This window comes from Canis lupus, chromosome 38, assembly GCF_011100685.1.
Source record: "Canis lupus familiaris isolate Mischka breed German Shepherd chromosome 38, alternate assembly UU_Cfam_GSD_1.0, whole genome shotgun sequence".
In the NCBI taxonomy this organism is placed as follows: Eukaryota; Metazoa; Chordata; class Mammalia; order Carnivora; family Canidae; genus Canis; species Canis lupus.
In genome coordinates this window covers 1,694,279-1,716,203 of record NC_049259.1, presented here as the reverse complement: position 1 = coordinate 1,716,203, position 21,925 = coordinate 1,694,279, and the positions used below count along the sequence as shown (strand labels likewise).

At 49.2% G+C, this 21,925-nt stretch overlaps 1 protein-coding gene and 1 long non-coding RNA gene across 3 annotated transcripts in view; both read right to left on the bottom strand.

Annotated features, from left to right (window-relative positions):
- Positions 1-1,123: 1,123 nt before the first annotated feature.
- LOC119868010 lies at positions 1,124-6,258 on the bottom strand. The gene is made up of 3 exons (XR_005385498.1): positions 4,678-6,258; positions 4,068-4,176; positions 1,124-1,179 (listed from the first exon to the last, which is right to left on the bottom strand). It is a non-coding gene; the product is annotated as an uncharacterized LOC119868010 (long non-coding RNA).
- A 4,008-nt stretch (positions 6,259-10,266) lies between these two features.
- The window catches only part of MDM4 (MDM4 regulator of p53), a 66,409-nt gene continuing 54,750 nt past the window's right edge, over positions 10,267-21,925 (bottom strand). Inside the window, exon 12 of one of the 2 annotated variants that reach the window (XM_038585992.1) lies at positions 10,267-10,668. In XM_038585992.1, coding sequence (XP_038441920.1) covers positions 10,536-10,668 — 133 coding nt within the window. In that variant the 3' untranslated portion in view covers positions 10,267-10,535. Of the gene's footprint in view, positions 10,669-20,886; positions 21,135-21,925 lie in introns of those variants that run through there. The other variant, XM_038585994.1, reaches the window with a different exon arrangement.

Below are 21,925 nucleotides of genomic sequence, written 5' to 3'. Positions count from 1 at the left end.
CAGGGGACATTTGGTAATATCTGAAGACATTTTTGGTTATCGGAACTAGGCAGCCAAGAGTGGGTAGAGCTTGTGGGTGCTGTTACACCCTGCAATGCTCAGGACAGCCCCCCACAACAAAGAATCATACAATCCAACCATCAATAGTGCTGCCATGGAAAAGCTCTGGTATAACTGAATACACCATGTATGTCTAAGGTGGGAACATCACCAGATAAAGGTAAATTCTATTATCACTTCTCCATTTAGCAAAAATTATTTTATATTAAATGACAACATTGAGTGGTGAGAATTCTCCTATGTTGATAGTGGGAGGAAAATCAACTATTGCAAACTCTATGAAGAATCATTTAACAGTATCAGGGGCCTTAAAATGTTCACTCTTAAATCCAGTAATTGACTTTTTAGAATTTATTTGTGGTAGAAAAATCTTAATTCAAGGATATATACAAAGATTTATGCAGGAGGATGTTCATTGAAGCTTTATTTATAACGGTGAAAAATTGGAACAACTTGAATATTCAACCACTGCATCATGGTTACATAAATTGTGATCATTCATATCACAGAATAATATACGTAGCACTTGAAATTATGCTTGTGAAGATTATTTAATAGCACAGGGAAATGCTCATTTGGTCAACTGAAAAAATATATATAAAAATTTTTAAATATGTATAAGCACAGAAAAAAGGCTGCAGGGAAATTTACCAAAACATCAACTATGGCCATCTCGAGGGAGCAAGCCCATAGCTAGTTTCTGTTTCCCAGTTTTTGAAATTATTTTCTGATTTTTCTGTAATGGACATGTGTTACTTCTATAATCAGGAAAAAATTAATATGAAAAAAGGAATCCTAGAATCAGAATTAAAGATAGCATAGATTTATTCATTCATCCAAAAATAAATACAGTAGTCTCCCCCCTTACCTGTGGGAAATATGTTCCAAGACCCCCAGTGGATGCCTGAAACCACAGATAGTACCAAACCCTATGTAGCCTATGTTTTTTTCCTATAAATACATACCTTGAGGGATCCCTGGGTGGCGCAGCGGTTTGGCGCCTGCCTTTGGCCCAGGGCGCGATCCTGGAGACCCAGGATCGAATCCCACGTCGGGCTCCTGGTGCATGGAGCCTGCTTCTCTCTCTGCCTGTGTCTCTGCCTCTCTCTCTCTCTGTAACTATCATAAATAAATAAAAATTTTAAAAAAAATACATACCTTGATAAAGTTTAACTTATAAACTAGTCACAGTGATTAACAATAATTAGTAACAAAATAGAACAATTATAATAATTCACTGTAATAACTTATGTGAATGCAGTCTCTTTCTTGAGATCTCTTACTGTACTGTACTCACTCTTCTTGAGATGATACAACACCTTCATGATGAGATGAAGTGAGAGGAATGATGTAGACACAGTGACGTAGCATTAGGCTACTACTGATCTTCTGAGGATAGGTCAGAAGGAGGATCACCTGCTTCCAGACCACAGCTGAGCATAGGCAACCAAACCATGGAAAGTAAAACCATGGGTGCGCGGGGAACTACTGCATGTACATTAAGAGTCTACCAAATACCAGACCTCATGGACAAAAGAGAAGGCCCTTGACCTCATGGAGTCTCCAGTTGAGAAGACAAAGCACTTTGGAATTTCCAACCACTTTCAAACTCACAATCATAGGAATCCTTTGAAAAGCCTTTACTATTAGTAGTTAAATAGCTACCACTCATTGAAAGGTTATTGTACTATACTAGATGCCTTACAATTTGCATCTCATGATCTCTGCACAACACCTCAAAGAAATATGGTTAAGTCTCGGTCAAGGTCACATGGCTGTGGGCAGTGGCCAAAATCCAAGCCAGATTACCCTGAGAACCAATTACCTATCTACTCTGCTCCCTGCCCCAGTGGCTGAGGATTTGTGAGTACAAGGAACAGGTGGACGTAGGATTCATCCCAGAATCATCTGAGGTGACAAATGGGGGTCACCAGGCAAGATTTTAGGATTGACAGAGCCAGATGGTAGAAAGGGACAGGCAGGGGGCAAAGTAGGCCACAGACTGGGCATCCAGCTGGAGGACCGAGGGTTAGTTGTTTGTAGTTACAGGGAGGGTGGTGGGGTCAGTGCCAGGGTCACTGTCACGGTGGTGCTCTGAGCAACCTCTGGGAAGGAAGAACAAGACAGGTAGTAAGGAGAGGAAGAGAAGGAAAAGCAAAAAGTATTTCAGAAACTGGGATTCAAAAGAAGAGGACTTTGGGGATCCCTGGGTGGCGCAGCGGTTTAGCGCCTGCCTTTGGCCCAGGGTGTGATCCTGGAGACCCGGGATCGAATCCCACATCGGGCTCCCGGTGCATGGAGCCTGCTTCTCTCTCTGCCTATGTCTCCGCCTCTCTCTCTCTCTCTCTCTCAATGTGTGACTATCATAAATAAATAAAAATTTAAAAAAAAAATAAAAAATAAATAAAAAAAAGAAGAGGACTTTGATGCAGGCTGAAATAGCAGGTGTGGCCACAAAGAACATTGCTTCCCCAGAAGTAAGTCCATTTGAGGCAAGAAGACAGAGGGGACTGTGTTTCTACAGCCGACCATAGTCGAGGGAATTTTGAGAATGGAAGGAAAACGAAGGACTTCATGGGTGGTGCAGGGCTCCGGAGTTTGCACCCTGCCCGAGGAAGCCAACAGAGAGGCCTCGGCTTCATTGGTGACTGCAAACCCCAGGACAGGTGGGTGCAAGGGGACAGGAAGCACCAGGAGGGAGGCCAGAGACTCTTAGGATCACCGGATGAACTTTGCAGACTGAATTGAGCAGCAAGACAGGAGGCTTGCAGGGGAGGCTGGGGCACAGGTACTGGAGGGAGGGGCTAGCTCCTGCACTTCCGCAGCTGGCCCACTGAAGGGCACTTGCAGCCCCGCTGGTCGCTGCAGTTGGCAGTGACCGCCTGGCCCTTTCCGGGTCAGAGGCACAAGCTCATCGGTGAGAAACGCCCAGGCAGCCTGAGCTGGTCTTCGCTCACAGTCTGGCTGTTGGCTGTAGTTCAGACACCTTGGCCTGAAGGGACAGAGAAGCTTCCAGGGCAGAGCACTGGGCTGGGAGTCTAGAGGCCTGAGTTCAAGTCCCAAGTCCACCCTATGTCACAGGAGCAGACGTATGTCCAGTAACCCCCGAGAGTAGAGCGATGACAGCGCCCCGTCCTCCCCTCCCAGACAAGTCAGTTCTCCAGGCCCCAAAGGCCCTTCCACTCGCAGGCGGTGATGCAGCACGTACTCTCAGGGGTGTGGTGGGGGCTGAAGCAGGTAACACGCGCGTGCTGGGTGTGGAAGCACCTAACACACACTGCCCCCCGTGGGAACAGGGAACACACGTGTGCCCCCCACGGGAGCAGGTAACACACGCTGAGTGGACAACGGGCCCAGTTGGTAACAGGCTGATCTGAGACCATAGATGTGGGAGTGATCTGAGAAATAGAAACCAACTTCAGGTTCAAATAAAAGGTGTTGTTTCTGTCTGCCCCTCTTCCCACCTAGGTTCTCAAAATTCCTTCTTCACACCAGGCTGCCATACCAAACTACTAAATGTGTACAGTCCCCCCAAACAGGCTCCCCAGAGGCTCCCCTCCCCCACCGTCCTGGCGGCCTCCCTGGGGTGGGGGGGCCTCCCCCCAAGCCCTGCCCCGTCGCCTCGGTCGACCCCCTCCCCCTCCCTCCTCCTCCTGCCCCCATCCCCAGTCTGGGGGCCTCCTCTGGCCTTGACCAACACCTGTGCTCGCCCCCTTAGCTGCACATCCTACAATTGTCTGTGTTTCCAGGTTTTATTTTGTTTTGTCTCTTAGCCTCCTGCCTTTGCCCACACCATGCCCCTCCCCCATGAGCTCCTCCTGCAAGGTGTGGAATCTATCTCCGCATCCTGGATTCTAGTGAAGTCTAGGCATGTCATTGGAGGCCCAATGGGCACATATGACTTGAATGAATGGGGAAATAAGATGATGTACATGGAGTCACTTTGGACAGTCTGCAGAGCGATCACGATTAAGAGTTCATTCCACAAATATTCATTGATCACCTACCAGTCTCTGCAGGGCCTCTACAAGCTGCCCCGGGCAGTGCCTAATGAAGTCCGTGTCCCGAAGGAGCTTGCAGGGTAATGAGGTAGAAGCCCTGGTGTAACTCTATTTCCTACAACACACGAGAACATTAACATATTAACACAAGGAGATGCTGTCAAAGAGGCCCAGCGAGGTGTTGTGGAAGCATAGTCAGGAACTGCTCCCCTGGGGGCTTCCAGAAGGCTTCCTAAAGGAGGGGCTGGCTTGAAAGCTACCTTGGCGAGGGGCCCTGGCAAAGCCTGTGGCAGCCGCAGCACCCCCCCACCCCACACCCCCCCAGGGTCCCCCACCAACCCTACCATTGGAAGCCCTGGCTCCAGTGCCTCCGCAGCACCCTCTCTGGCCAGGCCCACAAGGCCAGCAGAAGCAGAGGGCAGAGAAGCTGCATGGAGCCCAGCAAACCCTGGGTGGAGAGACCTGGCTCTGCCACTGTCACTGTGTGACACAAGGCTGGGTGACTTGACATACTTCCAAGCCTCAGTATCAAATGAGAACGTCGGCATGATTGCGTGGGTGGTGACACTCAAATGAAATGACACATACGGAAAACCTGGAACGTAAAAGAAAAAACCTCTCCATAAACGTAGACTCTTTTTGCCTCTGGGATCCATCAAACAGCAGCGCTACTCAGGCAGGGGTGGGGACTCCCAGACTCGTGGCTGCGTCACTCAGCTAGCCCCTGCCTGTGGTCTTCCCGTCCTGCCTGCATTCCCAGAAAAATGATGCAGGTTAATGAAGCCCAGAACTTCTAAATTTCACAGGGACGTTTCAGAATCTCTCCCAGCAAGTGGGGTGAAGAGTTAGTCTGTAATCGAGTTGCAGATGTCTGAAATGAGATAATGGTCCCATTTTAGCCTCTGACCCTGTGAAGCACATAAGGGCAGGCATCATTACTCCACATGAGGAAACCAGGCCCAGAGAAGGCAGAAGACATGGCCAAGGTCACACGGGAACTAGGGGCAGAGCCCAGACCACATAGAGTTACTATCCAACAGGCTTGATGTCAAGGGCTGGGGGCTCCTGCCATCAGAAGTCACACCCAGAGCCACCCTACCTTATTCATGCATTGGTTACAACTAGGGGAGACACTTCCGGGAGATGATCAGCAATGTCTGAAACCCTCGGTGAGTAATTAGCTCTCAGCTCTGCAGTCCAGGAGCCCTGAGACCTTGAGCCTGGCCTTCTCCCTCCCTGTTCTGCCTTCCTCCTTGTGGAATGAAGCGGTTGTCCTTGAGATCTCCAAGATCCCTTCTTCCGGTTCTCAGGGGCTCCTAGGCATTCGCAGAGGGGGTGAAGACCAAATCTCAAGCCAGGGCCTCCTCGTCTTTCACAGGACACGGGCCTCCCAGATATGGGCTGACAGCACTGTTCTCTGACCCCTCCGCCCGCCCCGTGCCCCTGTCTCCTGCTTCCTGAACAGATCTGCCCCCTGTCCGTCTGCCTGCAGTTGTCAGCACAGCAGCCAGCTGGAGAGAAGGGAAAAGGCTGTATTCATAGCTGCTTTGCCCATATCTACCAAGTGTGTTGACTCAGAGCTGCCACCCCTGCCCTACTCGCTCTGACACTGTATCCCCTCCAGTCCCCTCTCTCCTCCCTGCACCCGAGCCCCAACTGCAGGAACCTAACAGATGCCACGGTGAACAGCCAGAAGTACTTGTAGCTGGACTCTGCTGGGGGGACAGGAGAGCCTTCTGACCTGATGAGCATCTCAGGGGAAGAAGAGTTGGGCCTCTGCTCATTGGGCCTCCTCTCAGTGCCACCTGTCCTGGGGCTGCTCCCTGTGTGCGAGGTTGGAAGGGGCAGTTAGAGGCCACCTTGCCTCACACATTAGAACTCTAGAAGCCCTGGAAGGTTGCCTGGCTTGCTCAAGTTCACATGCAGGAGCAGAGGGAGGAAGCCACTCTCACTGTCTGATAGATGCTTGGCCAGGCCCCCAGGCCACCTTGTCCCCCTACCCCATAGCTGCATCCAATATAGTGGTTGAATAGATAGATGTGCAGGAGAGGTGCTCTGTCTTCTATGTCAGCTCACTGTGGAGATTCAGAGAAAACTCCAATTGTAAAACTGGCAGAGGTGGGAGTACAAAGGGGAAAATGATGAATCAAAGACCCCTGCCCTAAAGAAAAGAGGCTTTGATCCACAGATCCACTTCCTTGGCCCACTACAGCTCCTAGTACCTGGCACAGCACTCATCCTACTGAATCTTTGGGGCGTTTTTTTACATAGTCTCTATGCCCAATGTGGGACTCATGACCCCAACATTAGAGTCACAAGCTCTATGGACTGAGCCAGCCAGACACCCCTGGATCTTATCTAAAAGAACAGTACATACATGCGGGTGGGTGTCCAGCTACACGCTTAATCTGTACAAGAGACCACCCTTCCCCGAGAGCTGAGACAAATCAAAGCTCCCTCCCTGGAGCACTGGCTCTCCAGGGGAGCTGGAAGCAGAAAAGGGTTTGGAAAACCATAGAAAGTAGATGAGGAAAGAGGAGAGTTGGGAGTAGGAGAGCGGATGGGGAGTACAGGCCAAGGAGAGCCCAGGTTTCAGGCCATACTTGGTGTCTCTCCTCATCCCTGGCCTCAGGGACAAGATGACCTGTGTCCTCAGCTCTGGGTCATTGCAGCAAGGCCCCTGCCTCCATGCACCTGACTCAACCGAAAATCCCTGCTGTGACTTCCCTCCAGCTCTGCTCCCAGTAACTTACAGCCCTCACCTGTCACTCACCTTCTCCTTTGGGCCTCTCCACCTCTGCAACTGCTGCACGCTCCACCTGGAGTGTCCTTGGACTGTGCTTCTGTCACTTGCATTCAAAACAGTCTAACAGAAGAGAATGCTCATCTAAGAGGGCAGAATAGATAGTTAAGTATGTGGGCTTTCGAGGCAAATTGCCCAGATTCAAGTCTCTGTCACCATATGCTGTGTGACACCCGGCAAATCATTTTTCTCTGTGCCTCAGTTTATTCACTTGTCAAATTGTATCGTAACAATGCCTATTTCATGGGGTTGTTGTTAATGAGCTACTATGAGTAAATATCCGATTAGAAGAGCACACTGTGTAAGCACAGGCCATTATCACTGCCATGACCGCATCCCACTGGACCAGCTGGCCGGGGCTCCTTTCCAAAGTGGTGGTATGTGCTCTCATTCAGCCAGGCCGCGCCTGGTTCCCCAACCTGGGAACATTCCCTTGTGCACGGACCTCCAGGCTATGCCTGAGTGGGGGCATGGGGAACCACGATGGGGGAGGAGTTCACTGGGAGAGGAGTTTGGAGGGAGCAAGTGAGGAGAGTCAGGGAATGAGGGAGTAAGCACTTCGGAACCCTTGGATGCCCTTGTGTCCTCAGTGCATACCCAGGAAGGGAGGCCTGCGGGCTCTGCAGAGGGCAGGGCTGAGCTCTGGGCCCAGCACTCCTTGCAGGAGACCATCTCTAGCCCTCTGAATGTGGGCTTCCCACACTCACAGCACCTGGCTTCCTCCAATAAGGTCTGAAGCCAAATATCCCTTGCCACTAAAAGATCAATTTCTTCCCAAAGCTCCTGTTTGGCCTCGTGGGGAATTAATAAATTCTTCTTTCAAGGGCAGCTCCGGTGGCGCAGCGGTTTGGCGCCCCTGCAGCCTGGGGTGTCATCCTGGAGACCTAGGATCGAGTCCCACGTCGGGCTCCCTGCATGGAGCCTGCTTCTCTTCCTCTGCCTGTGTCTCTGACTCTCTCTGTGTGTCTATGAATAAATAAATAAAATCTTTAAAAAAAAATTCTTCTTTCAAGAACTCAGAATCCCGGCCTTATTTTGAAAACAGAGCATTAGTCTCCCATCCTTTACCTTATAAAGCTTCCTTGACTGGAGCAAAAAGCATTTTTGATGCGCCCTGTTGAGGAAGGGAGGGGGGCGGCAGGGGGCATAGGGACAGATGTGCTGTTACAGCATCAGAGAGTGAACGGCATACAGCCTTACAGTGTGCTGCTTTTCCAGTAAACTTACCCAAACAACCCCTCTCTCCTGTCTGGTACTCAGTAAATATTTGCTGAATGGATGACTGTGAACAGCATGTGATCTGTCTTTCCGACTCTGATAGGTCATAACGTCCATGCAGCCAAACCAGCATTCGAGCTAGTTGACATGGAGTCTTTGTTTCAGAACCCCCAGCCAAGGTGAAAATAGTGTTTGGAAAGAAGTGAGATTGTCCATTTGGGACCATCTGCTTTCTCTGGTAGGGGAGGGTCTACTTGGTGTGGTGCTGGGGCTGGAGGGTAGGCTCCCCCTTCTCTGTCTGCAGGTCTCCGGTTCCCACACAAATCAGGGTTAGGCTGCTTTCCTGTGTGGAACTGCACTGAGACCCCACAGGCAGCCCCGGTGAATGACTGCCTGACTGCCTGACTGCCGTGTGGGGATTCATGCCTTTCCTGCTGAGCCCAGAAATGTGCAGGGAGGGAGCGGAGATGCCTGCAGGATAGATTCTGGCTTCAGCTAGGCCCCACTTTACTCACCACAGACACGTAAGTCTCTCCCTACTGCTGTGATTGGTCTGTCTGTCGTGGGTTTTGAATTCTGCAGGGGAACCCCATGTAGACCCTGGTCACTCCCTGTACACCAAGCATGCTGAGAGATTCTAGGGATGATAATTTCTGAGTAAATTACCCAAGTGCAGAAGGGTCCACCATGGGAGCTGGGTGCACATGGAGCAGGGACAGGAGGTGGGAATAAGTGCATTAATCACAAAGTAATCAGTGGATGACAGGGGGCCCTGGAGCCCCTGGGTCAGCCCAGCCAGACTCAGTGGAGGGAACGGTCACACTTGCCAGGGAACTCCCATCCATCACCAAGACACCCACTTACCTGACTTCCGTGTGTCCACGCCTCCTGTATTCCAGCTTGGCACAGACGCTGTCCTGGCCTGACTCAGGGTCCTTGATCCATAGCATCAAGGGCCATCCCAGCATCCTCATGCCCGGCCACACCTGGCAGGGGCCATGGTGTCTCCTCGGCCCAGCACACTGCAAAGGAGGAGCTCTGTCTGGTTAACCTTCAGAAAACTATTTACTGGGTTGGCCAGCTCCTGAGGCCTGCACATTTCGCTGTCTTCCCCAGTTTTCAAGGTCCAAGGAGAGAGAGATTAAGTGCTCGCCACTCTCCCACCAACCTACTTGTCTGACCCTCCCTGGCATCTTCCTTCTCCTGTCAAATCTATCCACCTCCCTCCACCCGCCTCAATCCCCGCTGAACACAGAGGCCCCTGCTGGAAGGAGCTCCCAGGTCACCTGCCCCTGCTCTTCTCTGGCTGCGCTCTAACCCTTGGATCAATTTGTTTCTGACATTATTTTCATTGCAAGTGTGCTGTGTCTTCCAGGTCATTTCCATTTTAATGGGAACAATGTTTTGACCCACGTGTGACACTCAGCAGTGGATTTCAGCAGCGGCGATGGGTGTGGGGGAGGGAAAAGTGTCTTGACCAGATGGACCACTCCATGGCCCAAATCCATAGCTCTGGATTCAGACCCTAGACTTAAATCCTAACACAACCTTGGGCAAATCATTCAACCTCTCCTAGCTCTTCATCAAGAGCAGGAATAAATGCATCCAGTTCACGGATGTGAGGAGAGGATTTTATACATATATATTTTAAGATCCTGGTTACAAGGTTGAAACCACCTGCCCTAGCATGGGAAGGTGGTGCTTCCAGCACTGGAAAGAGGAAGAGGGGGAGGAAAATCAAGCTGTCCTCAGCAGCAGAACCCCAGCAGGGCAGGTGGGTTTTTTAAAAGATTTTTTTATTCATTTATTTGACAGCGCGCGAGAGAGAACAAGAGGGGGAAGAGGAGAAGCAGACTCTCCACTGAACAAGAAGCCCAACGTGGGGCTCAATCCCAGGACCCTGAAACCTTGACCTGAGCTAAAGGCAGACATGTAAATGACTGAGCCCCCCAGGTGCCCCTCAGGGCAGGTGATTTTAAAGGCTCCTGGCCCTGAATATGCACAGTTGTACCTGGGTACCGCATCCCTCTGGAATCCCACCATTATAGCCATTCCTCTGGGTAAAGCATTATTTTCTCCCCCCAGGGCCCTCTTTGGACACATGAAAATCCTTGGGGAGTCAAGGTCACTAATACTGTAACATGAGAAGTTTAATCAGAAGATTTTGTTTATTTTATTTGTGAAAACACAGGGTGCCCTGGGGCTCAGAAACCCAGAAGAAGGCAAGGTGCATGCTGTCCGTGACCCCATTCCAACCCACCGGCCGAGGTAGCCACCAGCCATGGACAACTGTTTTAAAGATCAAATCAAGACCCTTGTGCAAATGTAGAAATAACGCATGTCAGTGATTCCGTTCCATTCAGCAATTCACGAGGGACCTAGTAAGATGTCACAAGTGCTCAGGGAATCCAGACAAGCCATCAGGAAGGCTGCACTTGGGCAGCCCGGGTGGCTCAGCGGTTTGGTGCTGCCTTCAGCCCAGGGCCTGATCTGGAGACCCGGGATAGAGTCCCACGTCGGGCTCCCTGCATGGAGCCTGCTTCTCCCTCTGCCTGTGTCTCTGCCTCTCTCTCTCTCTCTCTGTGTCTATGAATAAATAAATAAAAAATGTTTAAAAAAAAAAAAAAAGAAGAAGAAGAAGGCGGCACTTAATTCACTGAATAGACCTGAACTGGTCAGTGTCTGCGGGGCAGTGATCAGATGCATTTCTGCTGGATACGATTTGTATCTCTATGGGCAAAATCATTTGCATTCCTAGCGGTTTTCTACAGTTTTGCTCAAAGACAAAGGAGACAAAGATCATCCAGAGGGAGACCAGACAGCCAATAATAATCTTTTCTGCCCATTTCAAAGTCTCTCACAACTTTTCCTAGCCTGAAGATTATCTTCCTTTCACAACAAAGCACGAAAGACAGAAATGGGTGCAGACAGCGGGAGGGGAGCACTACCAGCAGCGCCAGTCCTCTGTGAGGTGGACGAAGTCTGTGACAATGACGATGACAACGATGACGCGTCCGGGATGAGGTTAGAGAAACAAGAATAAGGCATCCTCTCCCCGTGAAGTTCTAGGATGCCTTTCAAGAGACTGTCCTTTATCGCAGATTACATCCTTCATACATATATGGCATTCACATGTCCTTTCCTTTCTGAACACGTAGTGGTGACACACTAGTAACTGGTACTATTACTAGTTGTTTTTAAAATATACTCGTTTGAGGAGATAAAGGTTAGCAACCCTATGGGTAAGCCCCCATCTTATAAACATAAATATGGCTTTTGTTGTTCTGTGTCTTTAAATTTTTTATTTTATTCATCTGTGATAGCCAAATGTCTAGAAACACCGATCCCATTGACAATTCTGAAATTTTGTTACAGGTAAAGTGGCTAGAGGGGAAATCCTGCACACCACTGCCCAGGGCCCCCCACCCGGCACCAGCCAAGCTGAGTTCTCCTGGTCCTGGGGGAGGACAGGCAGCCAACCTGGACAGGGCTTCCACATATGAGGCTGCAGTGAGCAGGGAGAAGTAAAGGAGACTAAGGGGTGGACTCCTGGGGATGCCAGAGGGAGGCTGAGGCAGAAATTCCCTCGGCTGGGGCAGCTCGCAGATGCACTGTGCACATTACGCTGCATGGCTTGTCAGCAGCCGTCACCTCCACCATCCTCCCCGGCTGTAGCACCGAAGCTTCTGGGGCTCATTAAAACGTGGTCTGGGCGGGCATAGGGGCTGGGGCCACCCCCTCCCTTCCTGAGAGCTGCCCCCGGCCCCTGGGGCAGGGATGTAGGCAAAGCCCTGAAGGAGACGCTTGCGGACGGACGTGAGAAGCCGCAGGCTGATTAGCTCTGGGGAAGCGGAACAGACGCTTCTAGCGTGTTCGCTACTACCACGTGCAGCCTGGCTTTTTGCCTCCTGCACAGGAGCGTGGTGGGCAAGGCCCTGCAGCCTCCCGGCCCCACCGCCCGTGCTGCCAAGGCGCCGCTTTTAAAGGCACAGCACCGCCCCCAGAGGGCAAGACCCTCGCCCGGGTAGGGAGAGCGGTAGGGAGAGCGGGGCGCTGGAGGCCGGAGTCGCCTTCGGACCCGCGGGACCCCGTCGTGACCCTAAGAGGAAGGCACTGCGGTCCGACAGGAGCTCTGGGCGCCGGCGCTCAGTGTGGGAGACTGCTGCCCCGAGTGCTGCTTTCTGCTGGATTAACGGGAAGGAAAATGAGCAGAGAAGGAGACAGCAGACACAGCTCCCGGTGCCGTCTAAGGAAAAGTGCGTTCACACTTAAACTCGGTGTAGCCGGACAGCGCAGTTGGAAAACTGGCTGTTTAGCTCTTGCCGTTGGCGTCAGGGTCCCACTGACTGAGAGGGCAGAAGGGCAGCTCCGTCTGTGAAGTGCAGGTACCGGACCCGGGCGGAGGGCCTCCAGGGAGCAGAGACCCTGGGGAGGAGTCTTCCTCGCTGCTCCCATCACGGGGAACACAGGACCAAACTGAGAAGCCATGGCCAGGGCCTCCGCTGCTCGCACCTTAGGCGCTGGTCAGGCTCTAGGGTTTTCATGTTCCCAGCTCTGCCTTCAAGGCAACAACCTAGAGTCCCAGAATCTCAGATGCAGAGGGACCGAATATTGCACAGCAGTCCCACCTTCCGCTGCCCTGTGTCCTCAGGGAACGCTCCCAGTCCTCTGCCCAGACTGTCCTGCCGTCTGCAGTGAGGAGCGCGGAGGAGAGTGCCTGCATCCCTTCTGTCACCCGCACGGTGGGTGTACACTGTGGCACTTTACATGGGAATGGCCTGACCCGCAGGTCACAGACTCCCCAAATTCATCTGCAGGAATTCTTTTTCTTGGCCTAACTAATGTGAAAAACCGGTTTTTAGGGGCTTCTCCGTTAAGCATCTGCCTTCAGCTCAGGTCATGATCTCAGGGTCCCGGGATGGAGTCCCGCATCAGGTTCCCTGCTCAGCAGGGAGTCTGCTTCTCCCTCTCCTCTGCCCCTCCCGCCCCCACTTGTGCTCACTCTCTCTCGCTGTCTCTCACATAAATAAATAAAATCTTTGAAACAAAAACAATAGAGGGATTTCCTATAAAAATCTGGTCTGGTAGATTCTCTGGAAAGGCTGGGAGCCATGAGCCCACATTACCACATGAAAAGACCCTTTATGTAGGCATGACTCTCCAGACTCTCCTGTAGCCCCAGCCCTCCCAACTGTCCCTGACACAGCTGCCTTTCTGGTCTGCCTGGTCTCTACAGGTATGAGCTTGTGAGGCCAGGCTTCGTGCACACTCCAGGTGTTAGCAGGGAGCATAAATGAAGATCTCCTTGTCTGGTGCTCATTCCCTTCCTTTATAATTTAGCCTCTTCCCTTACACAGTTCTGCTCGCCTCCCGGGATTTCCTTCCCCTTGTCCCGTTATCTTCATCTAGTGACTTTCATTAATATAAAAATAACCAGAGCAGCAGAGCAATTTTGTTTAATCCTCCCTTTCCTGTGGCCATGCATTTAAGTCAGCGGTTCCCACCAGCAGCAGGACCCCCTCTACTGTACCTTCTGGGGTTTCTGGAAGGTATAATTAGTACCTTAACGGCTGGGGCACTTGGTGCTTGGGGGCCAGAGATGCTAAATATCCTTACTGTGCAAGGGACAGTCCCTAAAGCAAAACAAAACAAAACTTGTCCTTGTGAAATACTGAAATGGAATGATGGCTAATTCTGTCCTATCTTTCATTTGGCTTCTCTATGCTTCTGTGAAACGAGGATAGTATACTGCATTCACATGACATTACAATTCTTCTTTTTTAAGATTTTTATTTGCTTGACAGAGAGAGAGAGAGAAACAAGCAGCAGGAGCAGCAGAGAAGGGAGAGGCAGGCTCTCCACTGAGCCAGGAGCCAGACGTGGGGCTTGACCCCGGGACCATGACCCAAGCTGAAGGCAGACGTCCAACCGACTGAGCCACCCAGGTGCCCCTCACATAACCTTACACTACTTTCATAGGGTTGTTGTGGAGATTACAGGAGATAAAACCAAACACATACTTGCCCCATACTAAGCATACAGTAAATGTCAGCGACAACAACTGATTGAGTAAAGGGGATGGTGAGGTAGGAACCAGCATGTCTGCCCATAGAGCTAAGTGCTGGTCCTGAGAGAAGAGCCAGTCTTCTAGGAACCAACCCTGTGACCCTGGTCCTGCTGTTTCTCCTCTCCCAGCAAGGAGGGGTTGCGCTAGATTCTTGGGGGTCCTCTCCACCCACCCTAAATTTTCTATACTTCTGTGTTCCTAAAATGATGCATGACATACCCTTTTGGTTTTCTTTCAGGCTTTTCTGGTCTGGGCCAGCATTCCTAGGTACCAAGTTGGAAGTTGACCTGAGGCTGGATTTCCGCCCTTACCCCCCAATTAAAGAATAAACTTGACAGGTAAAGAGTAAGCAGTGTGTACACTGGATATCACTGCTCCCCCTAAAATCTGTGACGGGGATGCCTGGGTGGCTCAGGGGTTGAGCATCTGCCTACGGATCAGGTTGTGATTCTGGGGTCCAGGACCCCTGCGAGGAGCCTCCTTCTCCCTCTGCCTGTGTCTCTGCCCCTCTCTCTCTCTCTCTCTCATAAATAAATAAGTCTTTAAAAATATAAAATAAAATCTGTGATGTTTTAAGGGAGGCTCTAGAGATTGGTGGCCTTAACTTCTCCTGACTGTTCCCCTTCCTCAGATAAAGAAAGTGCTTTTTTCCACAGAGCACAGCCTCTTGTGATGGATACCTGTCCATCACTAGACTCACACCCCAAAGAGATTCAGGGAAAGAGCCGAGGCTTGGCAGTAAGGCGGAGGCTCAGAAATAGCTCCCGGCCACCATCCCCCACTGCTGGGGGAACAGGGGAGAGGCTGCTCAGCAAAGGAAGAACAGCAGTCCAGTTAACAGGAATAAACCAGGGAGAAGGGAACTCCAATGCTTTCACTGAGAGAATAATTTGTAACGGGCTTATAGACAGTCTGAAGGGACAGAGAATGGATGGTGGAAATGGACAAAATTTAAAAATGGAAATACAATTCTTCTGATGGCTCCTGTGGAGTAAGAGCACCGTTTACTCTCAACTTCTTACTCCAGATTTCCCTCCAGGATTTTTTTTTTTTTAAGATTTTATTTATTTATTCATGAGGGACACAGAGAGAGAGGCAGAGACACAGGCAGAGGGAGAAGCAGGCTGTCTGCGGGGAGCCTGATGCAGGACTCGATCCCAGGACCCTGGGGATCGTGACCTGAGCCAAAGGCAGACACTCAACCACTGAGCCATCCAGGTGCCCTCCCTCCTGGATTTTATTTTATTTTTTATTTTTATTTTATTTTTTTCCCTCCTGCATTTTAGAGAAATTTTACAAATGATTCCCTCAAGCACCAGGAGCAAGAATATTTAAATAAAGACTTGAACCTAAGGGGTTATCCTCAGGCCCAATCAACTATTTTAAGGGCAAAAGCCCTTCCTCTTAGATTTGCAGGTTCCTGGTGCCCTCTGGTGGATGACATGGTTACATTTGTGGGTAAGAGGCCAGAGCTCTGATTGGGCGCTCCTCCCTGGGGAACCTGCCGCCCCAGCTCTGATGCCAGCAAGAGGAGGAGGAAATTTCAGCAGCTGTGCACCTCACATGCATGAGCTCTTCTGTCCACCACACTCTGCTTTCCAGATCAGTGAGCTGAAGCTTAGAGACATTATGTGCGAGTAGCTAAGGGGTAATTCTGATTCAGGACCAAGTATCCCGAACTCCTAATGGTAAGAAGTATCGGTCCCTGTCTCCGTGTCTCTCTCTCTCTCTCTCTCTCTCTCTCTCTCTCTAGCGTGCGCACACACACACACACACACACACACACACACGGAGAAAGAAGACAGCAGAGTTTTCACCAAAATGTGTCCCTTAGCCACTTTACCCAGTTTCAAGCAGCATATAGCTAGAGTTTTTGAGTTAAAATGTCCCAATTTAGGGCACTAGAAGTTTCACATTTCTTTCATTTGACTCAAATACATGGTTTTATTTCCCACTAGTGACTCAGGCCCAGATTGTGAGGAGGCAAGATGGGATTACCTGGACTAAATGTGTTCATCAGTTAAGTGGTGCTGGATATCACTTCCCTTCTGTGTGTTGGAAGAAAATTGTCTTTAAAGACATGTTAACCTAAAAGAGATTTTTTTTTTTTTTTGCACACCTGACCTAAACCTTTAATGAGTCCTTGCTCCTTTCTCCCTTCTCTTCTCCATCTGAGCAAGATGTTTTGTGTGCGTGGCAGAAACATTTGAGGATCTGCCTGAGAGCTAGATGTCCAGTGGAACAAAAACCCATCCTTAATCCCATGACCTTGTCCTTAACCAGTCCATACTCTTCCTCTCCCTCCCCCAAATCTCAATTATAGTTTTAAACTATAGCAGTGATTCTCAGATTGTGGTTCCTCACTGCCTGGGAACCTGACAGAGACTTGGACCTCCCGAGTGGGACCTCTGGATATGGGGCCTGGCAATCTGCCGGCAAAGCCTTCCAAGTGGTTCTGTGTGCTTGCTATAAGGTTTGAGAGCTGCTGTTCTAGAACAGGGTTCTTAATCTAGGGTCCAGGGGAAGTTTTAGGGAGTCTAGACTTCCTCAGGTTTGCATATAAAATTTTACATATATATCAGTTCTCTGGGGAGGGGATCCATCCACCTCTTGACCTCAAACAAGTTTTGAACTACTCCTCTATATGAGTCGTTTCATAGTAAACATTCCCGTCTGCATTCACAAACTCTTCGCTTTCCTGTTGCTTTGCCTTAAGATATCCGGCTTTCCCCCAGAGAATCTTGTGGTCAGTTTCCCCTATGCTGTATCCAGGCCATTACCCCTCCACAAAGACATCTCTGCTCTTTTGACACTTGGGGCCCCCCTTTATTGTGTCATCTGCTTATCTTCCAGATATTCCATTCATTCACTATATACTTTGGGTTCCTACAATCCTGTGACCATCCTGGGTAATATATCAGTGTTGTATGAATGACTCATCCAACACCCCAGCCTCACAGGACCCTCCCTCATTGGCTACCTCAACATCAAAAACTTTCCTTTCCATGACACTTGAACCCTCACTCTATGCCATGCTGGGACTTACCCTCACCTAGGATCCTTCCACCTTTGTACCAGTCAGCTCAAATTCACTGTGGTAACACCCCCCCAGATCTCAGTGGCTTCCTATAAAATGTGTTTCGCTGCCCACTGCAGGACAGCCACAGCTCTGCTTCCTGTTCTCGTCATCCTTGGAGCCAGACTGAAGAAGCAGCCCCCATTCTGGGGTACAAGAGCTCCATGCTAAGGGAAAGGACTATCAACTGACTCCCGCAATGGTCCCTAAACCTCTGCTCAGAAGCCGTATACTTGGGGCGCCCAGAGGGCTTCGGTCGGTTAAGCATCTGACTCTTAGTTCAGTTCAGGTTATGATCTCAGAGTTGTGAGACTGAGCCCTGCTTTGGGATCCACGCTGGGCACGGAGCCTGCTTAAGCTTTTCGCTCCCTCTCCCTCTGCCTCCTTCTCAAAAAAAAAAAAAAAAAGAAAGAAAGAAAGAAAGAAAGAAAGAAAGAAAGAAAGAAAGAAAGAAAGAAAGAAAGAAAGAAAGAAAGAAAGAAAGAAAGAAAAAGAAAAAGAGATGACAAGAGAAGACAAAAGAAAAGTAGTAGTATACTTCATTCCCACTCACATTTCATTGACAAGACTGGTGCCATTGGGGCAGAGCGCATAATCCTCTCCAAAGTGTGGTAGAGAGAAGACGTTTTGATAATCCAATCTACCACAATCTTTGAAGTCTTTATTAGAACACCAATCCGTCTCTGAACACAGCAGCCTGTCCTGTCCTTAAACCTGCTCAGTCCACTCCTACCATAGTGTCCCTTCAATTTCATTCAGGCTTTCCATTTCCTATCAGCCTCCTCCCAGAAATAATGATGATAGTTAACCGTCATTGAACACTCCATAGGTGCTGACTTAACATCTATTGCCCCATGATCTGAGGCTTAGAGAAGTTAAATAACCTGTCTTCACTTTCTTCTTCCTATCCTCTAGGTGAGAACCATCACTTCAACTATTAGGGAAACAACAGGAGAACCAGGAAGAATTGAGAGCCCAGGCTGAGGGCATGAGTGCACAGTAACAGCCATCTGCAACTTGTATGATTTTTCTCCTGAAACCCTCAGTGGCTGGGCCTATTGGTTCTCAGCCACAGAGGATTCTCAACTTAAGTGACCTATCATCGTGAGCAGAGGCCAGGGGTGCCACAATGCACAGAACACCCACCCCCACCCCCACCCCCACCCCAAGAAAATTTCCCAGCCCCCCAAAAATCAATAGTGCTGAGGCTGAGGAGCCTCAGGCCAGAGACAGGATGTCAGGCAATGGCCTCACAGGTTTCCCTGGTCTTTTCACTCCCATTTCCCAGAGTTCCACTTCACACATTCTCCATTCTCTTCAAACTTCCCCCAACTGCCTCCTCCATCAGATTCCACTCTCACCTTCCCTTTTTTTTTTAATAGATTTTACTTATTCATGAGAGACACAGAGAGAGAAGGGCAGAGACACAGGCAGAGGGAGAAGCAGGCTCCATGCAGGGACCCTGACGTGGGACTCGATTCTGGGTCTCCAGGATCATGCCCTGGGCTGAAGGCGGCGATAACCGCTGAGCCACCCGGGCTGCCCCACCTTCCCTGCTTTCAACCACACTGAACTAACTGGACTTTCTGGTCTTCCAGACACCATGAGCTCCTCACCTAAAGGCCCTTGTACATCTGCTCTTATCTCAATGCTCCCCCCTCTCCCAACTCCCATCCTTCCTTGAGCTCTCAGCTCCTCATCTCTTCAAGGAGGCCATTCCTCAACCCTTGACTAGATGGGGCCTCTCTTCTCTATTTTCCATAGCAGCATGTGTGCTCCTACACAAGCCACAGTGTTTAAAGCCATACCTTTTTTGTTAAGATTTTTATTTATTTATTAATGAGAGACACAGAGAGAGACAGAGAGGGAAGCAGGCTACCTGTAGCAGGGAGCCAGCCCTATGTGGGACCCATCCTGGGACCCGGGGATCACGACCTGAGCCAAAGGTAGACGCTCAACCGCTGAGCCACCCAGGCACCCTATACTATGTGTTAGCTAGTTTTCCTAACCCACAAGAGTGAAGCCACATTCGTCATCTTCACCACAGTATCCCTAGGACCTAAGAATATTTACAGCTCAAGTCTATTTCCATTTGGATCTTCTCATATGCACAAAATCAACACATCTAAAACAAAACTCACTATTTTTTCCGTACCTCACCACCATCACCACAAACCTACCTTTTTTTTTTTTTAAGATTTTATTTATTTATTCATGACAGACACAGAGAGAGAGAGAGAGAGGCAGAGACACAGGCAGAGGGAGAAGCAGGCTCCATGCAGGGAGCCTGACGAAGGCGGAGCTAAGCTGGTGAGCTACCCAAGCTGCCTTTTTTTTTTTTTTTTTTTTTTTTTTAACCCTCAGTGAATGGCACAGCCATCTACCAACTGCCCAAGCCATTAATGACTCCTCTCCTTCCCTCACACCTCTAGGCATTTGTTCAGGAAGTGTGTCCCTTTCACGCACTTCTTTTGGACTTTTGTCTGAGACACAATGGTTTTAAGCAGTGACTGATTCTGTAACTCTTAATTCCCTTGAACAGGTCATTTAGTTCCTCTAAACCTTAAATACACCCATGGGGTAAGAAATGCCAAGTCAGCACCTACTATGTGTTTAGTAAATGTTATCTACTATTCTTCTTTCCAGGCCCACTGCATTTTCTCAGGAACATCGTTTCCAGCCAGATTGCTGCCACAACCTATTATCCTTGCTTCTAGTCTGGCCAGCACTCCTGTCCATTCTCAACAATGAAGCCAGAATCTTCCAATAATGTAAATGAGATCATGTCATACACCTGCTTAAAATCCTTTAATGGCTCTCCATTACCTTCAGGATAAGACTCCAACTTCCTGGCTTGGCATAGCACACTGTTATCATCCAGCCCCTCCAACACTCCAGTGCCTTTTCTTGTCACTCCTCCAACCACACACCTTGCTCCAGTCATACGGAACTGAACGTGCAAAAACAAGCCCTGCTCTCACAAGGCACTTCTTTCACTGCCGTGTCCCAGGCCCACGTGGAAACTGCCAGATGTCCCTAAGTCCATTGCTAGGCTGTAGGCAACTTTAGGGAGCTTCCTAATTCACTGTGCTGCTCCCAGTACCAAGCATGATCTGGCTCATATTAATACCAAGTAAGTAATAAGCGATACTGAATTTAACTCCCTCCCATATTTTATTCTGAAGAGGAAAGCAAACAAATGAGTTTAGGGTTGAGGAGGTACATGAGATTATCCCTGCGTCCCCAAACCTGTAATGACCTGAAATCTTTCTAGTAACACTAATTTTAGAAATACCATTGGAGGACGGATTTGTGCGAATTCCAGAAGCCAAACACCAAGTTGGCATTTATCTGCTAATGGCAATTTAAATCAATTACTGGTTTCAGCCTGTCTTCCTCTGGCCTCAAGACTACATTCAACAACGGTTAACCTGCAGCACCAGGACTCAAGATGAGTAAGATGCAAAATCCAGAAAACAAAATGTTATGCAGTTGGAAATCATTACAAAGTACCTTAAAGAAGTCACACAACATGGAAAGGGTTGCATGGACACAGAAACTGGCTTAATCCTTAATCCTGGCTCTAATGCTCCTCTTGCTTCTTTCATTTTTAAAATGCTCTCCCTGGTTATTTCCAGTGTCACCCCCCCCCACCCCCACCCAGGTGCTCCTCATACAGGTGTATACTACGTATTTCTAGATAAAATGGCCTATGAAGTATGCCCCTAAAAGTTGTTCAGTGTGCACCAATCTGCACCTGCTCTGCAGTGGCCATGAGCTCAGGACAAATGACCAGATGTTTCACTCACCTTAACGGTCTTAGCTGTAAGGACATGAGCTTTTGAAAAATGTGGGCTAGCAAGCTCTTTGTGGGCAGGTTTTCTTCAATATCCCTCCACAGAACAGAACCTGAGGGCCACAGACCATTGGCATCAATGAAACTGCTCAAAGTGAATGTAAAATGTTGTGCTTTTTTAAATAAGAGATTTAGTAAGTTTCATTAGCTTTTCAAAGAGGGCTATATCCACCCCCCAATTTTAGAACCACTGCTAGATGGGGATCCCTGGGTGGCTCAGCAGTTTAGCGCCTGCTTTTGGCCCAGGGAGTGATCCTGGAGTCCTGGGATGAGGTCCCACATCAGGCTCCCTGCATGGAGCCTGCTTCTCCCTCTGCCTATGTCTCTGCCTCTCTGTCTCTCATGAATAAATACATAAAATCTAAAAAAGAAAACAACAACAAAAAAAACCACTGCTAGAGACCTCAGCAGATGTTAGGCAGATAAGTGATGAATATATACTTTGTGACAAACCCTCAGTAACTCTTAAACTAACCCCAATTCAAAACACAAAATAGAACCCCCGCACCTAGCACCTCTGTCAACAGAGGCAAATCTGTCATCTCACCATTTGAATTTTCTCTCCAGCAGCAAAGAAGGTAGACAAGATGATATACCTGTGGGCTCCGAAGAGTTAGGTACAGACTTGTGCCTAGAGAGAAGGCTTGCCTTAAATCACTCTATGCATGCAGGGTTCTGTTTTTTTGTTTTGTTTTTTGTTTGTTTGTTTGTTTGTTTGTTTGTTTTAGGCACGCAGGTTTGATACAGTCTAATTCTCAAGGGCTCTAGTTTGCGGAAATTCCACTTGGCCTAACTAGCTCAAGGTTAAAAAAATACTCTGCAAAATCTTGAGGTTCCCTTCAGG